The sequence below is a fragment of the Cervus elaphus genome, chromosome 9 (genome assembly GCF_910594005.1).
Source record: "Cervus elaphus chromosome 9, mCerEla1.1, whole genome shotgun sequence".
In the NCBI taxonomy this organism is placed as follows: domain Eukaryota; kingdom Metazoa; phylum Chordata; class Mammalia; order Artiodactyla; family Cervidae; genus Cervus; species Cervus elaphus.
Genome location: NC_057823.1, coordinates 28794082 through 28816130, shown reverse-complemented (window position 1 = coordinate 28816130; position 22049 = coordinate 28794082). Strand labels below are relative to the sequence as shown.

The 22049-nt window shown below is 40.8% G+C and overlaps 1 protein-coding gene across 3 annotated transcripts in view; it reads left to right on the top strand.

Moving 5' to 3' along the window:
* The window catches only part of MEGF10 (multiple EGF like domains 10), a 171875-nt gene that overhangs the window by 116492 nt on the left and 33334 nt on the right, over nt 1-22049 (top strand). For all 3 annotated transcript variants that reach the window (XM_043912206.1, XM_043912205.1, XM_043912204.1), the window contains exons 8-13: nt 224-360; nt 6995-7207; nt 13814-13988; nt 15350-15470; nt 16250-16413; nt 19199-19301. In XM_043912206.1, the coding sequence (XP_043768141.1) occupies nt 224-360; nt 6995-7207; nt 13814-13988; nt 15350-15470; nt 16250-16413; nt 19199-19301 (913 nt within the window). The remainder of the gene's footprint in view (nt 1-223; nt 361-6994; nt 7208-13813; nt 13989-15349; nt 15471-16249; nt 16414-19198; nt 19302-22049) is intronic.

The following is a 22049-nucleotide window of genomic DNA, read 5'->3' as shown; positions in this document are numbered from 1 at the left end:
GATTTAGGCTTACTAAGAAAATAAGTCAGTTTAGAATTTCTAGTATCTTTGAGGTGACAAACAGAGTTTCTGTGTTCTAAAATCCCTTTATCTAATCTTTGTGCAGCCCTGCTCCCATACCCTGCCTTCCCTTCCTGCTTCCTCCCTTTTTTCCCCTCTGTCTCTTCTTTGACCCTTTCCCGACTGGAGGCCCATCTAATTTTCCACGTCTCCTTGAATGCAGGGCACAGTGTGTGGTCAGCCTTGCCCCGAGGGTCGCTTTGGAAAGAACTGTTCGCAAGAATGTCAGTGCCATAATGGAGGGACATGCGATGCGGCCACGGGTCAATGTCACTGCAGTCCCGGGTACACAGGGGAAAGGTAAGGGCAGCCTTGTGCATCTCTGACTGTAGCATGAAGGCAAAGTTGGGAGCGCCCAGGGAACACATTTACTACCACTTGTCTGTGACGGTTCTATAACCTTCCAAGAAGCATCTCTAAGGTATCAGTGTGTTTGACAGATTCCTTCCCAACGCAGTGCATAGCCCCTGGACCACTGACAGCAATGGTGAATTGAAGATGCAGAGAAAGCATTTTTTTAAAAAGTGAGAAAATATCAGAAACCCACGATGGATGAGTTCTACACAGTTAAGTGATTAGGACAGCCATTTCAAACCCCAACACTTCTAACATTTTAAAGATTTTTGGATAGATTTATTTTAAAATAGGGTGTGTACTTAGGTATCTTTAAAAAATATGTCAGGCATAAAGTTACCTTCCTATGACGCTCTGTGCTCTTAAGAATATGTGTTGTTTCACTGTGTGGTGGTGATAGGAATAAGACCTGGTGGGACTTACAGGTCTCTCCTGATGCCTGTGTGGTGTGTGATTTCATATCCACTGCTTGTCCTTTTCGTGTGTTAGGTGGTCAAGTGTTACCCAAAGTGCTTTGTTCAGCCCACAGCTTCTAATTTGCTCTTTAATCCATTGTATCCTGAAAGATTTGATAACCAAGCTTGTTAGCTGTGTCTGTAAAACTAGAGAAAGAGGCTTGAGAGGCAGAAGAGTATAATAGCCCCAAACAAAGAGTTTGAAACCTGTGTCCTTGGAAATATGCTCATCTAGAATGTTCAAACAATAATTGTACTTTCTTCTAGAGTTGTTGTAAGGATTAAATGAGTACATTAAAGCTTTTAGAACAGTGCTAAATCTTCCAAATATTAGCTATTATTGTAGTTGAGTGATTCTATGAACTGTATAAATACTAGTGATTATTAACTTGAATGATATCTAGAAACTGTATAAGTATTAGCTATCATTATTTTTTGATATCTGTGAATTAAAAATTCCTTTAACCTTCCTTTCTAATTTTTTTCTTTCTAAAATTCTGGTCTATGACTTTTAATAAGATACTGTAGGGTGTTTTCCTCCTCCAATTTAGGCTTCACACTTTCTTAGTAAATTTATTTATAAGTATTTTATAATTTTTGAAGAGTCCCATTTAAGTTTTGTTTGTTTATTTGTTTTCCATTTATTTTTATTAGTTGGAGGCTAATTACTTTACACCATTTAAGTTTTTAATTGGATATTTCTGGATAAAGAAAATCTTGCCTTTGAATATTTATTTTTTATTTAGTCACTCTACCAAACTTCTTAGTTAATTCTCATGTTATTTTTAGCAAGCACTAAAGTTATTTTATTATCTATAGATGAAGATAAATTAGTTTCTTCTTTTCAGTATTTGTAATGTGTCATTTACTTGAGTGATTGCATTAATTTAAACTTCTAAATAGTATAGTGGAATAGTGAAGGTCGCTCAGTGGTGTCCGACTCTTTGCAACCACATGGGCTATACAGTCCATGAAATTCTCCAGGCCAGAATATTGGAGTGGGTAGCCCTTCCCTTCTACCAGGGGATCTTCCCAACCCAGGGATTGAACCCAGGTCTCCTGTATTGCAGGCAGATTCTTTACCAGCTGAGCCACAAGGGAAGCCCAAGAATACTGGAGTGGGTAGCCTATCCCTTCTCCAGCGGATCTTCCTGACCCAGGAATCAAACTGGGGTCTCCTGCATTGCAGGTGGATTTTTTACCAACTGAGCTGTGAGGGAAGCCCAAACTTCTAAGTGAGTGTTGATAAATACAAATAAAAGTGGGAATTCCTGTCTCGTTCCTAATTTTATTGAAAATGGCTCCAGTATAGTTTCCTGTTTGTTACTGGTTTCTAGTAGACAGTCTTTTTCATGTTCAAGTAGTTTTTTTTTTAAATCCCTGTTTTTATTAGAAACTTTTTTAGTAATACCTGTTTAATTTCATTAATACAATTGTGTATTTTCCTTAATTTTTGATTTTATGAATTATTGACACCTTTAGCACATGGTTTCTATAACATGTAATTGGGGTACTCAGAAAGTTTTTGTGCCCTATATCCTGGTTTATGGCTGTATTTTGGAAAATGAGATTGTTAGATGAATTCTGGACCCATGTTGCATTAAAGTCTTAGTATAAAAAGATTAATCAGGGCAAGAGAGGCATGGGACCAAGCAGAACCCTAAGTAATAGTTCTGTGTGATATTTTTGGACACTAAAAATTTAAATATAATAGTTTTCTTGCCCTGTCTGGATTTAAGTCTCAAATTCAAGGAACATAAAATCAGCAAACATACAGGCAGGCTTATACTCTTTTAGAATACAGGCAAAGGGGATAACAGCTAATTTTCAGGTGAACTTTTGATTTGTGGCCAGGCAGGTAAAGAGCCAGAGTAAGAGAGGAAAGTGAAGAAGGAACTTGCTTCTTAACTTGTTTTTATAGCAGTTTTTTTTTCTCTCTTTTTTTGACGAACTGATGACATGACTCCTGTTTTCAATTCTTCTCTGCTACACGGAGACACACATATACACAACACAATGACATCAAGCACATTTGTCATCGTGAAAGAAACAGTGAGTGGTTATGCAACCATTTGTGGCAGGAGGTGTGGGGAAAGCAGTCCGGGGGCCAAGGGTCTTGCCATTTCCCCTGTTTCGAGAAATCAGCGAAACATGACCACTGAGGTCAGACCAGAGGGGAGCAGGTACCACCACAGGCAGCTGGCCCCGAGTGCACCCAGGATGTGGGGATGGCTCTCCCAGCCAGAAAGGACACAGAACAAAAAAAAACAGGCACCTCACAGGCAGACAGAGCAGCTCATGGGATGCCCACATAATAGGCTGTAGGGTTTGTGGGATGGTTGAGAGGACGGTGTGGTGAGGAAGGGTCATGTGGCACAGCCAAATATGGTGGCTCTCAGATCCTCACAAAAATCCTCTGAAGGGGCTGAAAGAGTGTTCTTTATGCTGATGGGTTGTCGTGGCATCATTGCACTGGGGCTTTTGATGGCCTAGCGTGGGTCCATGTACATGATTGTTGCCTCTTACGTGTTAGCTGGGTGGAGAGATCTGCGGATCAATCATGGACTCTGTTAAGGCGAAGCCCCAGAATGTTACGCTATGCTGTGTTCTGTACCATCATCACAGTGAAGAAGAATGTGGGCCAAAGGAGGGGAAGTCCAGAGTTATAGACAGGAATTGGGGGGATGCAGAATTGGTCTTCAACAGAGGCAGTCTTTCCTGCTTCCAGTATGGAGGAAAAGCTGGCTCTTTCCCAGTGCTCTTTATATACATATTTCCCCAAGAGCAGCAGTTTCAGGTGTTTGAAAGGCAGGCAGCCGATCTAATGATCCCACTCTGAGGAGGAGTGTGATTCTTTCACAGTAAATCGTGGTTTGGCCCAATTATTCTGGTCACTCTGGAAGGCCATACGTAAAAGGACAAAGGAGAGAATGGGACCTGGCACCCCTTCCATGCTAATGTACTTTCTTTTCCATAAGTTCACAGTGAGATGCAATAAGATAATCAAAATGATAGTCAAACAAGTCCATGACCCTCATTGGTTTGGGTGTCAGTGTTATGTTTTACTAGATTATCTCAACTTGATGTGTGTTCATTTTTCCAAATTCCAGGATATTATTTCAAAAAATCTTTAAAAAAGTAAAATAAAATAGGAACATCATATTTTCATATTTCTACTGTGGCCAGTATTTATTGCTATATTTTTATCTGCCTCTTTGCCATGTCTCCTAAGAAAGAAAGAAAGAATTTCCTTTTTTAATGACTTCTAAGATTACTTTTCTTATTCCACATGGGACCACAAAAGCAACATTGAGGGCTTAAAATTTGTTGGGAAATGATGCTTCTTTCAGAAAAATGAGCCCAAAAGGGAGGTAAGACTGCTTGACAAAGACTTTTAATTCAGCCAATGAGAAGGGTGTAATCTCCTTCACCACTGTGTTTATTTTCAAGATGGAAAAGATCTACTGCTAGAAAGATATCCTGCCATTTTGGTGTGGTAGGTGGAAACTAACAGGATTCTCTTACAAGCACAACACTGATGAAAAAGGAGCAGGATGGTGAACCAGGCTTTACTGACTACGTTAGAAAGAAAAATTCGAATGGCTTTTTGCCGTTTAAAACACAAACTTAGAAGTGTGTTTAATTATAGGTTAGAAAGGTAAATCTGGATCATGCCCAGCTATTATGGATTTTGTTTTCTCAGGGAGAAGGAAGTCTCTGCCAAGATAGGATAGAATAGTCACACTGCTCCCTTGCCTTTGGTGGCAGACACTTTCCCATGCTTCCCATTTCTGTCCTCTTCCCCATTTTTAGTGCTGTGCTTTCCCCCAAGTTAAAATCCTGGAGTCCAAAATGTAGCATTTGGGTTTCTCTTAGTAATATGATTTATCTTGAGCAGAACTTTTTATTTTTTTCTGGTGTTGCCTTGCAAGGACATCTGGACAGACAGGTTGCCAAATCGTCTTGCCAGCCTTTAGCGGAGCCATGAAGAGGCCCAGTGATTGACCGACAGCATTTCTTTCTCTAAAGTTTACATTTTGGGGTGTAAACTGAGTGACTTGGCTTAGTAGAGCTGCTTAGAAGTTAAAAATAGAGTGCCTTTAAAAAACATTCTGGTCTAAAAATAGGTATGCTTGTGTTTAACTTTGCAACACACATCTGATTTTATGCTAAATGAACTTAGTTCAATTACTCCAGAACTTTTCTAATGCTTTGTCTAGTGATTGATTTGAAGACTTTGCCTATTGAAAAAAAGTCTACAGTCTGTGAAACCAAATTTGCAAGAGTCCCTTTTCCCTAAATATGTCAGAGCCAGAGTTAACCAGAAAAATATCAAAGGGTTCTCAAGATTTATCCTCTGTTCTTAAATAGAATCCTATCCAGCCCTGGTATTGTTAGTCCTCACACCCTATCATTTAAAATATGCAAAGCCTTGTGGAAAATGTTTGCTTTTCAGCCCCTTTCCTGTTGCTTTGAAGTCTGCTTGGATTCATTAATGTGCACTTGCTGCTTGCCTTGTACCCATCTGAAAAAATGCAGTGCTGACCTACATTTTGGACTCTGGGTCTGGCATGACTTGAGAGCCACATGGGAAGTGGCTGCTGAGACTCACAAAGAGAACCCTGCTTGTGGCAGCGCTCTGGCTAGGCGAGACCCCGGCCGGCTGCCTCTCCCTTGGCAGAAAGCAATCCTTCTGCTGCGGAAAATCCTATCAAGTCACCTTGCCTGGTCAGAGGGAAAAAGCTGGCCCAATGCGGGGTGTGCGCTCCATGGAGCCATGAGGATTTTCTCTTCTTGAGTCCCGCCAGCAACTTGGCTTCCCACCTGATCTGACTTACCCAGAGCATATCCTCATGCCACAATCTAAGGCCATTTTTTAAAAGACAATAAGGTGGATTTTTGAGATCTGATTTTTTTTTTTTCCTTGCTGTTTGGTAGCCCTTCTTCCCAAGAAGACAAAACCCCACTTAATAAAAATTTTGTGTTTGGGAACTCACAGTCTCTCTACCGCCTCCTGGCGGGAGTTTCCCAGGTTGAAATTGAGGACACCTGATTTCAATAGCTCAGACTTTCCCAAAGTCCTGCCAAAGAAGGACTTTGTCAAGTTACAAGCTTGACATAACTGAAAAAGGATCATAACTTGACATGACTTAACTAATAAGGAGCAGTTATTGCCATTCAGCTTTGAAAAGATAGACACATGGCTGAGGTTAAAAATTAATATCAATATAAAGCCAAGACAATCAACGTTTTGTTTTGAATTTGCTCCAAACTTTTCACTTTGAAATATGGGGAAAGCATATATTTTATTTTATTTAAGAATAGTTAATTTATTTAATAGTTAATTTATAGTTAATGTTGTGTTAGTTTCAAGTGAACAACAAAGTGACACAGTTATACATACATATTCTTTTTCAGATTCTTTTTCATTTAAGGTTATTAAAAGAGATTGACTATAGTTCCCCATGCTATATATAGTAGGTCCTGTTGTTTACCTATTTTGAATATAGTAGTGTGTATCTGTTAATACTAAACTCCTAATTTATCTCCCTCTACCCACTACCCATTTTGGTAACCATAAGTTTGTTTTCTATGTCTATGAGTCTGTTTCTGTTTTGTAAATAAATTCATTTATGTCATTTGTTTAGATTCCATGTAAAGGTGGTATTATATGATGTCTATCTTTCTCTGACTTACTTTACTCAACATGATAAGCTCCAGGTCCATCCATGTTTGCTGCAAATGGCATTATTTCATTTTTTGAGAGACAGCATGTTTTAATTCCCTAATAATGGGCTGGGACTCACACTTGGGCAATTCATTTTCTCCCTTTCCTGATATCTACTAAAGTGCTATGTATACCTTTAGCAAGCACTAGGTATAAAACATGCTTCCCTTCTCAAATTCATCATTTGTTTTTGATTTTACTATTTCTTTAAACAGGTTGTATGACTGTTACTACTATAATTCTTCTTAATGCTTTTCATATCTGTGATGGGACAATCACTAAGTAAATATCAAATCCAAAAAGGATATAAGTGTGTGTACAACAAAACCTGCCTGAACCCACTGCTCATTTCCACAAAGCACTGACCCGTCTCGCACTCCCCACTCCTGCACGGCAGGTGCCAGGATGAGTGCCCCGTTGGCACCTACGGAGTTCTCTGCGCGGAGACCTGCCGGTGCGTCAACGGAGGGAAGTGTTACCACGTGAGTGGCTCCTGCCTCTGCGAAGCAGGCTTCTCTGGTGACCGCTGCGAAGCGCGCCTGTGTCCAGAAGGACTCTATGGCATCAGATGTGACAAGCGGTGTCCCTGCCACGTGGACAACACTCTCAGGTGAGGGTCAGCTGCCCCTGGAGTGATGTGTTCTATTAAAGTTTTCACGGCAGGATCCCTGATGACTCAGATGGTAAAGAATCCACCTGCAATGCAGGAGACTCTGGTTCAATCCTTGGGTTGGGATGATCTCCTGGAGGAGGAAATGGCAACCCACTCCAATATTCTTGCCTAGAGAATTTCATGGACAGAGGAGCCTGGCAGGCTACAGTCCATGGGGTCACAGAGAGTCAGACATGACTGAGTCACTAACACACACTATCCACTGTTTGGAAGGAGGGATCGTCAGAGATATTCCCATCCTGAGACTCATCCTGCCTCTGGATCATCCTGGGCAGGAACCACTCAGCATAGGAAGACTTTTACACTCAATGGTCCAAGTCAGAAGTGCTTAAGTTGTTACGGCTGTGGATGGATATGAAATCCTATTCTCTGTTAATGACCACTGGAAAAAATTAAACTCGCTGAGGTTAGTACAGTGTTTCCCTAAGAGAGGGATTCTGTGACATTCCCTTAGCAGCCAAGACGCAACCAGAGACATAGGTTAACCCCAGTTGAGTATGTAAAACCATCACAAAATGATTCTCATGGCAGCCTCTTTACCCAATGTCTGTATAGGCAGGAAGTGTACTGGTGGAAGTTTTGAGAAAGTGCTTCACTTGTGGTTGTCACATGTGAGATGTGTGTTCAGAATTGATTACTTGAACATAGAACTCACAGGGGTCTTTTAAAGGCTCAAAAATCTCTTGAAGAACTTAAGAACAGGAAACCAAAATCCCACCCACTTTACTGTACTTTGTCTGCCCCTGAAAATGTCTTTCCAACCATTTCTTCCTCTGCCTCCCCCAAGGACCAGATACACATCACTTAGAATTCTGGGCCTCGTTTACATACTGCTGGAAAAGTTGAGTTTGACTATAATGTGATACATTATATAGCAGTTCAGATGGTACCAGAATTACCTTTATTTGCATTCAGCACAGCTGTTACTTCATTTATGCTTCTAAAAAATAACTTGTGGTCACATTAAATCTCAAATGCACAAAAGTTAAAAGTAAATAGAAGCCTGTGGTTGGTCTCTTCTTTAAACCATTGTTGGGAACAAAAAAAAAAAAAAAAGACTTTGCAGTGTGTATGCACGCACTGAAATACATTTTAGTGGACATATTAAAGAAGTGCATTCTTAATGTGTCTCCAGAAGTTAGCAAGCTTCTTTAGTCAATTTCTTGTCTTTTTCATTGGGAAATATCTCTGGCTTTACAGGACAGGTTAAATAAACATTTGGAGAATAAAAATAAATAATCTCTACAGGATTTTGGTTGTTTTTCAACTCTCCAGTGTTGAATTTTGGCTGCCTTTCCTGCAGTGTAAGGGTTCTCCCAACAAAAGGTAATTCTCATTGGTAATAGCTAAGGACTTTTTAATGCCAGTGTGCTGTTTCAGTGAATGTAGATACAGCCTGAAATCAAATAGATTAATAAACCTATACAAAGGATCTCTGCTTTGAGAAGAATTGGAGAAGCAGAGGAAATGTTCATTTTACTGAAATTAGTTACCATAATAGTAGATGCAGGGTACAAGTTGACAGTTATTTGATTGATGTCAATACTATATAATTTTGACATAGCTCATGTGTATCTAAGCACATATGCTTTAACAAAGAAGTAAATGAACTTATTTGATAGTTACACAGATATGACTCTTGTCTTTTTGAATTCACAGTTGGAGCCACCCTTCTACTCTTAAATCTTGGACTTCTATGTAAAATTCTTGAAAACACAAAGTTCCTTTGAACCAAAAGGCATAGAATCTCTGTATTAATTCAAAGTTTAGCCTACCACTTAATCAGGCAAGAGTGTAGCTAGCTATTGCATAATACATGATGTCTATCCTAAAATCCTTTGTTATAATTAATGAGATAACTAATGAAATGAAAGCTATTAGTTTATAGAATCTTTAGGTAAATTTTGAGTTCTGTGAATGTTCACATATTGACATATATTGAAGTCATATATTTGAGTAAGGGTTTGTATCAGTTAGTTCCAACAACATTTATTTATTAGCTGAGGATTTCTTGCTTGACTCTTTGGGCTGGGCTCAGCTTGGTGGTTCTTCTGGTGGTCTGTGTGTATTCAGTTGGCAGATCAAGTAGAGGCTGGATTTCCTGTGTCACTCACGTGTCTAGCGTTTGGCTGAGTGATGGGACTGCCTGAGCCGTATGTCCCCAGCAATCTAGCACCTTAGCCTGAGCTTCTGTACATGGTAACTGGCTTCTCAACAGCTGCAAGAGACAGGGCAAGCCCCAACATGCAAACACTTTTCAAACCTTTGGTTATCCCATGTTTGCTGATGTCTCTCTAGACAGAGAAGGTGTCATAACCAAGTCCAGGTTCCTTATACTCCACTTCTTAGGGGATGGAGTTACAATGCATTTGTAACCATTTTTATTTTTCAAGCTATCATAAGGTTGAGATGAATTTAAATATATTTATAAGTGATGCTAGTATTTTCAATTACAGTACTATTATAGAGTCTAAGGGCATTCTCTGTGACCTGGAATTATTAAAACTGACTTTTGTAGTGGAAATAATTTTGAATAGGAAAACAAAATTCAAGATTCACTGAGATTCCGCATGAGATATGTATATTAGCTCTTGTTAATAAGGACATTTAATAGCTGTGGGCAATCAGGATGTGCCTACTTGCAAATGCCACCTAATTGTCATATATTTGAGCATTAATAATATCTAGGGAAATGAATACAAGGAAGTTCAGTGATTCTTTCTATTTTAGCCAACATTATATTGGATACCTATAATAACTGAACTCTTAAATTGAAAAATTTACTAGAATGTTTTTATCTAGTTACATATGTAAATGTATAAAATGGTAGGTATGCCAATCTGTGTATAATCCGATTTCCATATTACACAAAGCAGTCTGTTGTTTAGAAAGAAATCAGGTAGGAGGATATTACCCTTCAACCTCCACTCTGCTCCTCTAACAACGTAAATCTCATTACCAATTAAGCTGCCTGCATGAGAACCCATCAAATGCCTCCAAAGTGCTCTGGCTTCCTACATCTAATTACAAATTGCAGAATACTAATTTTGGTGTCAATCAATCTGAGAACCAGTGTGCTGCACTAATACTCTCCGGGGGGCATTGAATATCAATTTCTCTGCCTCTAGCTTAGTTCAATTCCCTGTCCCTGAATTGTCTATTCTGTTTAACATTTATATCTATACCATGTATATTGTTTTTTGCTTTTTATTATTGAGTAACATTTCTTACCAAAAGATGTCCTTTTTAAAAATAGTATCTATCTCAAGGTAAACTACTTTAACCAGTTCATCATTTGGAATATTTCTTTTCTTTTTGTCATACGTAGGGCCTTACTAAAATAAAATTAAATTTGTCCCTGCTTTTTGCGCAATTCAGGCTTCTATTGGTCCTAATAATAACCCTTTTGTCTATGCAAAATCCTAAGTCTTAACAATTCCTTTTCATATCTAGCCCTCCTACCAGACTGCTATCAGATTTCCTTTTCCTTTGGTGTGGAAACAAAAAAAGAAATCTGGGTTCAAGTTTGATTCTGCCATTACCTGTGTGAGACTTGGAATAATTAGTACCTCTTCCCAGGTCTCTGTTCCCTCATTTATAAAATAGAGTCATACCTAACGTTGTGAGCATTAAATGAAATCATCCACATGGATTGCGTAGCAGGGTGTTAGCACACATTCAGTGCTGGTCTGTACATCCGCTTGCAGTATCATCATAAATGTCACTTAAATGACTGTTCCCTGCAATTAATGGTGATTCCTTTTAAGCTATAAAGTTGACATTTTAAAAACTAATTTTAGGGGATATCTGGCCTTTGTATGCAGACATACAGATTATAACTTAACAAGGCTGGATGACTTGGAGAGATTAGGGGAGGCAGATTCTGTGCCCCGCCCCCCACCCCCGCCAACACACACACATCAGCTCTGATGTTTTCACCTGTTCACTCAATCTGTGTTTACCATGGGCCTACTGTATGGTAAGGGCTTCCCTAGTGGCTCAGAGGGTAAAGTGTCTGCCTGCAATGCGGGAGACCTGGGTTCGATCCCTGGGTCGGGAAGATCCCCTGGAGAAGGAAATGGCAACCCACTCCAGTCCCCTTGCCCGGAAAATCCCATGGACGGGGGAGCCCAGTAGGCTACAGTCCATGGGGTCGCAAAGAGTCAGACACGACTGAGCGACTTCACTTTCACTTTCACTGTATGGTAATGAAACACACTTAATTCTCGTTCTTCTGGAGATCAAAGCCTAGAGGGGAAGGGAGACAAGGGAAGGCTGGTAAGAATAAGCATAAGATTACAGATCGTGATAAGTGAGATGAGCAGAGGGCAATGAGAGAGAATAACAGGAGATTCCTAACTGAAATGTGGTCAGGGAAAGCTCTCTAAGGAGGAGAGATTTAAGCTGGGCCTGGAAGGATAAGATTGAGAGACGTAGGCCAGAAGTGGAGAGATGGCATTCCTGGCACATGGAATAAGCCCATGTGAAGCCGTTAACTTTGAAAAAGTTCGATGCTCTTACAAAGTAAAAGAAATCTATTGCAGTTGAGCATAGTAATAAAGAGAGAGAATAATGATGAAAGAAAAGATTGAAAAGTAAGCAGTGACCAGTTGATGAAGGCCTTTGGGCTGTGTTTCAGTTCAGTTCAGTTGCTCAGTCATGTCCAACTCATTGCAACCTCATGGACTGCAGCACGCCAGCTTCCCTGTCCATCACCAACTCCTAAGGTCATCATTTATCCGATGTCTCAGATAAATGTCTTGGAACTGTTTGGTTTAGGTCTGTTGTCCTAATGCAATTAATAGTAACTTTCTCTTCATCCTTAAAAATGCCCTGGTTTAGACAGTAAATAATTTTCAATGTAGCTGTATTAAACATTATGGATTTTATTCTGAGTGTAGGCTTCTAAGGGAGACTTTGAAGAATTTTAAGGATAGTGATACCATATGATCTGTTTTTTAGTTGATGATTCATGAGTGAACACAGGGAGGAAGATTGAAAGGCTCTTCAGGAGTGGAGGAGACAGATGCCCTTGCCTTGGAGTAGGATGGTGACACTGACGATGGAGAGATATGGATAGAGTCGAGATATATTGTGAAGCTAGAACGGTTAGGTCCTAGTGATAAAGTCAGCACAGGAGATGAGAGAGAGAGTTATTAAGAATAACTGAGGTTTTTAACTTAAACCACTGAGTGGCTGGTTGGTTCCATTGCTTTAGTGGGAAGTAATGGAGAGGAAACACTGAGTGAGGAATGGTGAAAGGGGAGAGCCGGGGCTCTATTTTTGATGGGTTGAGTTTAAGAAGCCATGGAGATGTTGGGTCTTTTGCCCAAGGATAAATACCAGATAAGTAGATCTGAGTAATTCTAAGTAGATTTGAGATTCAGACCTTGTTTTTGGAATCCAAATCTTCTATACCCAAGAAACCATCTTATATATAGGATTGTGCTTGGCTGTTCCTTCCTTCCGTGTTTCCTGAGTCAGCTTGTGATGGATGCCTATGCCTTTGTTTATGGGCACTTAGTTGCAACAGGGGTCCAAAAGCATATTGAAATAAATTTCTGAAAATGAGTAGCAAACTCTCTAACCCACAGCCATTTTCTTTAAGAAAAAGACAGGAAATGAGATTATGATGTGTGGTGAGACCCTCATTTGACAGATTAGGATGTCAGGCCCAGGGAGGTTATATGCTTTCATTGTGGTTGGCCAGGTTGTGGGAGAGCTGGAATTTACAGCCTCAGTCCTCATCCCTTCCAGGTCATGGTTCTTTGCAGAAAATCTGTGAACAGTCGTCTGGTGAGAGGTCATTTAGCAGATGTCTAGATGAGACAGTGGGTTTTGTTATGGCCCAAGTTAAGGGGAGGGTTTTATCTCCATTAGGGGAGGAAGACCATCTTCAACAGTCTTCCAGTTGTGAGCAGAGCTGGTTTGAGGGTTCAGATTTTCCTTTGGCGAGAAGCACATGTGTTTTGAGCGATACAGAGCACCCTATTGTATGAGCCTCCTTAACCCGTGCCTCAGCACAGCTGATGTGTCCATTTGCTGTGGGATGACAGCTGGCTGCCTGGCCCATCAATGTGGCTGCCGTTTCAGGTAGAGGCAGCTGCTCCACCACCAGGTACGGGGAGCTGAGAGAAGTAGGCTAGGCTGAAAAGGCCACTGCTTCTGGGGTTCCTTGGACATCACCCCTGCTAACTGACGTGGTGGTGTTTACTGGATGGAGTTCTTCAGATCGTCTTATCCAGTTGACCTCTTATCATATTAGTGCTTTCACTTGACAAAAATTAAAATGAGTTTCAGACAAAGGGACATAATTATAAGAGTCGTCCTGCTAGAGCATGATGCTGATTTCATGCAACATTTGTAGTACCAGTCAGGTTTCAGCCGATTAATTAAACCATATCAAGCCTGAGAATGAAGTTTAAATTGTTATGTATGGAATTACCAACACAATTCGTGATCGTGGCTAGAGCAACATTTGTACAAGCTTTGGGTGTCATGTTTACCCGCGAGTGACTTGCTCCTTTCATCCACATCCCTCAGCTGTCACCCCATGTCTGGAGAGTGTGCCTGCAAGCCAGGCTGGTCGGGACTCTACTGTAATGAGACGTGTTCTCCTGGATTCTATGGGGAAGCTTGCCAACAGATCTGCAGCTGCCAGAACGGGGCTGACTGTGACAGTGTGACAGGAAAGTGCGTCTGTGCCCCAGGATTCAAAGTGAGTGGCTTGGGCTCCTTCCACAGAAGGAGGCGCGGAGGGGTGCAGCTTGGAGCACACTGATACCTCCATTTATATGACTTTTCTCTGAAGCCCAGGGAATATGCTAAAAACCAATCGCATCATTAACAAGGAAGAAAATAAAGAGAAAAAAAATAATAAGAGATATAAGTAATTACTTGAGAATGATGCCTGGGCAAGCTGGTAAAACTCTAAAGTGGCATTAACATTTAATAATTTAATTAATATATATCACGAAGTAAGATGTATTTTAATGATTCCTTATGTAACCATGGAATTATCTCATCATGTAGATAATTTATAGGCAGCAAAGAAATTACTTTTCCAAATAGGATATGTTTTATTGTCCACAGTTTATGTTTTAATTCCATGGAATTTGAAGGCATAGTTAGCATTTATTATGTATTAACAGCCAAGCATTAGTAGTCTGTAAGTGTTTCAGTCCCTTTGAGAATCCAGACCTTTCAAATATGCCTGTAAGCTCATTGAGCAGAATTTTGCTAGTTTCCAGGATTTCTTAGCCACAGATTGGGAATTTTTGTTTTAAAGGAAAATGGGCTGCTTTTGAATTATTTTCTCCCATTTTAAAGAGAACATTATAGAACTCATTGGATAGAAAAAAAAAATAAAGAGAACATTAAACTGTGAAGAATGTTAATGACTATTCCAGAGCACATAATATAGAATGAGTGGGTCACAAAGTCTCAGAGCTGAGATCTTTACAGGGTTTTCTAACCTGGGTCACAATGCTTTGGTTGAGCCCTTGAATTAGCCTTAAGAGTCTCTCTGTCTCTTCTGCTTTGAAAGGAGGTGACCTCCAGTCACCTTCGGTGACCAACTTCTGTGTTTAATGCTCCCTGTCAGATAATAAATTGAATCATGCTGCAGGCTAATTGTGTTCTGTTTCTTTGCTTTACCTACTGATCATATTACATATTACATAAAGCAGTCTAAGAATCATTGCAATTTAATATATAGTTCATATTTATGTTTATCTATAGACAATAATTTTACAGCTGCAATAACTATACAGCTGCGTATCTACTTGTATGAGCAAGGACAGAGGATTTTGTATTTGCTACCAAGGAAAAATAATGATGGCAGCGGGGTTTTTTGGGTCATATTCAATACTTGTATCCTAAATATAGACCAGCTGGCATTGCCCTTGGATCTGTACAGTTTGTATATCTGTACAGTTATAAAACTCTTTAAAAAAATACAGTGTGTTAAAATGAGAGAGAGAGTATAATCAGCATGGCCAAGATATATTTTTGTATATTTGGGTTGGCCCTATTTCAGGTGGTCAAACTGCATGCATTTTCCTATTTGCGCTTGTCTAGGGAATTGACTGCTCCATCCCATGCCCTCTGGGGACCTATGGGATAAACTGTTCCTCGGTCTGCAGCTGTAAAAATGACGCTGTCTGCTCTCCTGTGGATGGATCTTGTACTTGCAATGCAGGTGAGTGGGTGAATGAGTCTGTTATCTGATCCCGGTCCTGTTAGCTCCTAAAGACACAGGAAAGAAACCTTGACCAGGATTCTAGCTCCAGCTTTGCCAAAATACAGTGCCTGAACTCAGCAAACCCCCTAACCTGGGAAGGGCTCTCCTGCTTTCCAGAGTCAAGGGGAGAGGCTCCAGTGAGATGATCTCTGAAGTCACTGCCAGCTCCAAAATCTATGAGTCTCTGTGCTTTGGGGAAGAGTAAGCAGGCAGACCTGTGTCCATGCCTCTTAATTGATTGGCCTGGTGTCCTGACGAGAGATGCAGTCAAGCACCTGATTGTACGTGGGGGCCAGAGCATCTTTATCCATAGTTTCTGCAGCAGCCAGGGTTGTGGACACTCACTGTTCATGGTTCATGGGGTCCTGCTTTAAAGATGGGGATGTTCTTTCAAACGTACTTTCCTTTTCCTTCCCATATAAATATTTTATTTCCCCACCTGCACAAAACTCCACATCCCAGTGTGCATCACTGCATGTTAGATGGTGAGGTGCCCCCAACTTGATCTCTTTGCCCCCCAGTAGCCCAGTAGCGCTTCTCACTGTTGGCATCCTTGACTCTGTGCTGGTGCTCTGGTTCAGTTCTGAGAAAGGCTTCACACGGCAGCGCCATGCTCCCTGCGCTAGGGCAGGGGCACTGCTGCCTACCTCCAAGATGTTTCTAAGGGGAAGTGTGGCTGGGAGAGGCTGGCCAGCTCCTTTGCTTGTTCACGTGCCCTGGCGCTCTTGTCATGGCAGGCTGGCACGGGGTGGACTGCTCCATCAGCTGCCCCAGTGGCACATGGGGCTTTGGCTGCAACTTAACATGCCAGTGCCTCAACGGCGGAGCCTGCAACACCCTGGACGGGACCTGTACGTGTGCGCCTGGATGGCGTGGGGAGAAATGTGAATTTCCCTGCCAGGTATGACTCAGCTGGGAGGGCCAGGGGGATCCGATGGCAGAGGGTTAGCTTGTTTTTTGCAGACTTCATGATTTAAAGTCCCTTATTGTGAACCAAACTAGAGTCCCTGGAGAAGAATTGAGATGTTTGAACTCAGAATGGATACAGGATAAGAAGAGGGAAAGATGCGGAAATTGGTTAGGCAGCTTTGTGAGAATCCCTTTTATCCTCTCTCTCCTGGTTCCTCCCACCTCTCCCCTCTGTTTTCTCTGTTCTAATATGCCCATCTCTTCATGGCAACCAGTCATCAGTATTTGTCAAACATCCAGTGTATGCCTGTCAACTCTCCAAATATTGTATTTCCATTATAATGGAAATCCCCCAGCTTTTGGGGTGGAAAGTGGCAGGGCATTGAAAGGGGGGTGATGATGGTGTCACAGAAGGGTTCAGTGAGGTGGTGAAAGGTTTGGAAACAGCCGTCTTTTAGCACAAATATCTCTGGAGTCACCCAGATCTCCATAGATTTCCATGGTTCAGTGCCGACTCCCTCCCTTCACCTACTTTGGAGATACACCCCCGACCCTGTACTGAGTCTGCCGCAGGCCAGTAAGAGTGGGCAATGGACAGTGCTTTCTGTAGTAACAGCCCATTTCACTTTCTCCCTCTAAAGTACGGGCCAGTTTCCTTCCCTCTATTCCGTAGCTTTCTCACCCTAGGCAGTTATTTTCTCCTGAGCCATTAAGCATTCTCTCAGTGGTGCGTATGCTGTGCTTCCTGGGGATCACGTGATGATAAAGTGACATCATGACCCCCTGACCTGGACAGCTCCAGGGGGCCCTTCCACAGAGCGCTTTTCTCCTTGGGCTTCCTCCTCATTAAGTGCAACCCATTTCCCAGCTAGAGAGCCCAGGGTCTATTCCGTGCCCTCCAAACCCCTAGGACACAGTTTTGTTAGTTTTGCCTCCTGTCATCCTCCAGTGAGCAGATTTTCAGTGCTCTGAGATGGGCTTAAAATCACCTTTCACTTAACACGAGTCAAAGTGTAGACAAAGCAAATCTACACCATCTTGTCTGTTTTTTTTGGTATGTTATTAGATGTGTTAGTAAATCAGTCAAGGCTGGAAATGGTTTTTAGTGGCTCATATTATGGCAAAGCTAAATCCTATAAGCCTGGGCAAACATTAGTAGAACTTAATTTAAAAAATATTTTATCTTAATAATCACTAGACAAGTGAATATGCCATTTAACATCTACTAAAGTAGCAACCCACTCCAGTATCCTTGCCTGGAAAATCCCATGGACACAGAAACGTGGTGGGCTGCAGTCCATGGGGTTGCAAAGAGTTGGACACGACTGAGTGGCTGATCATGCATGAACCCGTTGAATGCTGGTTCTGGGTGCCCCCCTGTTGGTAATTTCACAGCCCCTGTTGTCCTTAGTGCTTGGTGCTGTGGGCGGTTTGCAGTGCCCTCCCTCAGTTCCTCAGGACCTGGCATGAGAGATCAGGGCTTGTAAATGTGGAGCTTCCATTCCTCCCCCTCAGACTAAATGATCACGTCCGTGAAGAGCCTCATCTCCGCTGGACCACCAACGCGGATGTTTGTGTGAAAGCATGAAGGTCCGGGAGGGGATGAAGGGGAGGGTGCGCCAGCGCACCCTGCTTAGGGGCTTGAATCAGAACGCTTCGTGGTGTTCAGATGTTATCATGGGAGAGAGGGTGCTAATTAGGAAAAAGCGACAAAAGGTTTTCATTTCTCCTTCTAGTTCTGTGTATCTCACTGGCGATTTATGGACATGATCTTAATTCAGTTAGAACTATGCTGTTTTTTAAATTTTAGGGCTTCTTTTAAAAAAAGGTTATTGGAGTATAGTTAATTTATAACATTGTGTTAATTTCAGGTCCACAGCAAAGTGAATCAGTTATACATATACATATAGCCACTCTTTTTTTTTTTTTTAAGACTCTCTGCCATATAGGTCATTACAGAGTGCTAAGTAGAGTTCCCTGTGCTAAATAGTGGGTCCTTATTAGTTATCTGGTTTATGTTTAGAAGTATGTATTTGTCAGTCCCAATCTCCCAATTTATCCCTCCCCCGTCCCCTTACACCTTGGTAACTGCAAGTTTATTTTCTACATCTGTGATTCTACTTCTGTTTTGAAAGTTAATTTATACCACTTTTTTTTTTTTTTTTTTTAAGATTCCACATATAGGGCTTCTTTATGTGGATCAGAGTCTTCTTTTTTCACTAACAAATAGAACATTCTGTAGGAGAAAAAATAAATTCTGGGATTTTGTGTGGGGACGGATATTAACTAAGCTTATTGTGGTAATCATTTCACAATATATATAAATATCAAATCATTATGTTTTACCCCTGAAACTAATGTAACATATGTGAATTATACCTCAGTGGGGGGAAAAAAAATACCCTGTAAGGAGTTACTGAACTGTTTTATAAAAATCTTTAGGAACAAAAAGACAATATTTTTATGAGTTATGGCTTGCATTAAGATAAAGATTCTTTTAATTAATTGGCATGTTCACCTATCTTTGCACATATGCACACCAGCATATTGACGTAGTTGGTTTCACCATTTGTATGCTAGACGTAAACTAAGGTCTGAGTGTTATGAAAACACTAACCCCTTGCAGCCAGTATTTTAGGAGCCAAGAAGACATGGGAAGAGGGGATTGTAGTGCATGCTGCTGCGAGGGGTTTGGGAGGGGAGGGCACTCTTTGTTAGACGGCTGCCCGAGGTGCCCACTGCGGGATTCCCACCCCTCACCGCTGTCTTCCCTGTAGGATGGCACCTACGGGCTGAACTGTGCTGAGCGCTGTGACTGCAGCCACGCGGACGGCTGCCACCCCACCACGGGCCACTGCCGCTGCCTCCCCGGATGGTCAGGTGAGAGCCATGGGCCGCTCCGTGAGGTGGGAGACATGCCAACGTGTACCTAGTGCTGTTCTTGCTACCTCAGAGAAGCACTCAGAGGTCAACCTTTCCAAACAAACGAAAATATGGTAGTGTCTCCAGTAAGGTCATACATTTTTACCCTCAAAATATTATTGCTAGGCCTAATTAATCTATGGGCTTCCCTGGTGGCTCAGTGGTAAAGAATCTGTCAGTGCAGGAGACATGGGTTCAATCCCTGATCTGGGAAGATACCCTGGAGAAGGAAATGGCGACCCACTCCAGTATTCTTGCCTGGGAAATGTGATGGACAGAGGAGCCTGGTGGGCTACAGTCCATGGGTACACTAAGAATCAGACATGACTTAGTGACGGAACAACAACAACAATTAATCTGTAATCCAGGGATGACTTCTTGTTGAATCATGCAATGGCAGTTCTCTTGAGCCTTCAGGTAAGGTCTATCAGTGCAGATAACTAGCAACTTCTTTATAGATAGGTAGATGGGTAGATAGGTAAATAGATAGACAGACTCTCATATCATAGAATTCACCGCCTTAATGTGTAGAATTCAATAGTTTTTAGTATAGTCAAAGAATTGTACAGTTACCACCACTATTAATTTTAGAAAATTTTCATTGCCCCTCCCAAAACCCCATTGGTACTTTTTAGCAGTCATTCTTCATTACTCTCAATTCACGGCACCACCCCCTTTGCCCTACCCTAGGCAACCACTTTCTGTTTCTGTAAACTTGCCTATATGGAGTGTTTTGTATCTGGATTCCTTCTGTTAGTGTATGTTTTTAAAGTTCATCCACATTGGAGTGTATATCAGTACTTCATTCCTTTTGACTGCCAAATAATATTCCATTGCTTGGATAGACCACATTTTATTTACCCATTCATCCGTTGATAATTTTTAATATCAATATTTACCCATTGATAAATATTGGGATTGTTTCAACCTCATTGGATATTATGAAAAATGCTGTTATTCATGTACAATTTTTGTGTGGATGTATATATTTTTGATATATACTTAGGAGTGAAATTGCTGGTTTGTATGGTAACTCTAAGCTTAACCTTTTCAAGAACTACTACACTTGTTTTCCAAAGCATCTGCACCATTTTGCATTGCTACCAGCAATGTATGAGATTTCCACCCCCCACCACACTTGTTATTTATCTATCTTTTTTGATCATAGCCATCCTGCTGGGTGTGAAATCTTATCTCATTGTATTTTTGATTTCCATTCTCTTAATAAGTAATGATGTTGAGCATCTTTTCATGTGTTTATTGGCCATCTGCATATCTTGTTTATAGAAATGTCTTCAGATACTTTGCTCATTTTTTAACTTGGCTTATTTGTCTTATTATTATTGAGTTATAATGTCTCTTTGTCCCCTAGCTCTATGTCCTTTTCATATATATAAGTTGCAAATATTTTTCTTCTGTGGGTTATTTTTAACTTTCTTGATGATGTCTTTTGCCACCAAAAAGGTTTTATATTTATGAAGTTAAGTTTATCTACTTTTTCTTTTGTTGCTTATACTTTTGGTGTCTAAGAAATCATTGCCTAGCCCTAGATAACAGATTTATGCCTCCGTATTCTTCTTATAGTTTTATAATTTTAGCTTTTACATTTAAGTCTTTGATATATTTTGAGTTTGTTTTTGCATATGGTGTGCATAAGGGTACAAATTCATTCATTTTTATGTCAAAATCCTGTTGTCCCAGCACCATTTGATGAGAAGAGCATTCTTTACCCCACTGTATTGTCTTGATAACCCTGTCAGAAATCAGTTGACCATAAATGTGACTTATTTATCTCTGGGCTCTCAGTTTTATTCCATTGACAAATATGTCTATCCTTATGTAAGTAACATACTGTTTTGATTGCTGTAACTTTGTAGAAAATTTTAAAATTGGAAAGTGTGAGTCTTTCAACTTTGGTCTTTTTCAAGATTGTTTGGCTATCCTGGGTTCCTTGAATTTCTCTTTGTCTTTTCGGATCAGCATGTTAATTCCTGCAAAGAAACAGGGTGGAAATTTAAAGAGGATTGAGTCTATATATCCATGACAGGAATAGTGCCAATTTAACAATATTAACTCTTCAGATCTTTGAACATAAGATGCCATCAGTAACCTCTGGAGTGGTGTCTCTCAGCTCCTTGCAATTTGTTGAGAGCTTCTTAGGCTTCTGGCAAACTGACAAACTGTCTTGTGTTTGATTTCTAGTGTCTGAGAGCTACCTTAGGAACAGGTCAAGGCTTGTGTAATAGACTTTATTTTCTGCCACTGGGAGCTACCCACTGAAACACGGACTCCATAGTCCTGCAGTTCCTCCTTGACTTGCAAAGACTGAGATAACTCTGACTCTACAGTATGAAATTCCACTTTCCCATGTTTCTACTTGGTTCTCAGTTACTACATGTTAATACTATTAATACATAGGAATTAAACCAGATTTTGTGACTTCACAAGGGTTCCTGAAGTTCTCAAATGGAGTGACCACTACTAAGTTCACAGTGACCACAGTGAAGCAAATAGCATTTTTACCCCCTGACATATTCAGGGCTTTTCTAATAGAGAAGCCACATCATTTGTTTTGGGCCATACTCCACCAAGGCTACTTTTGTCTTATGAATGTAGAGGAAATGTGACATGTTCCTGGACCCACCAGTCATTGATCAAGTATCCACCTGCTTTGATGGTTTAGAACCAGCTTGTGAAAAGCATGCT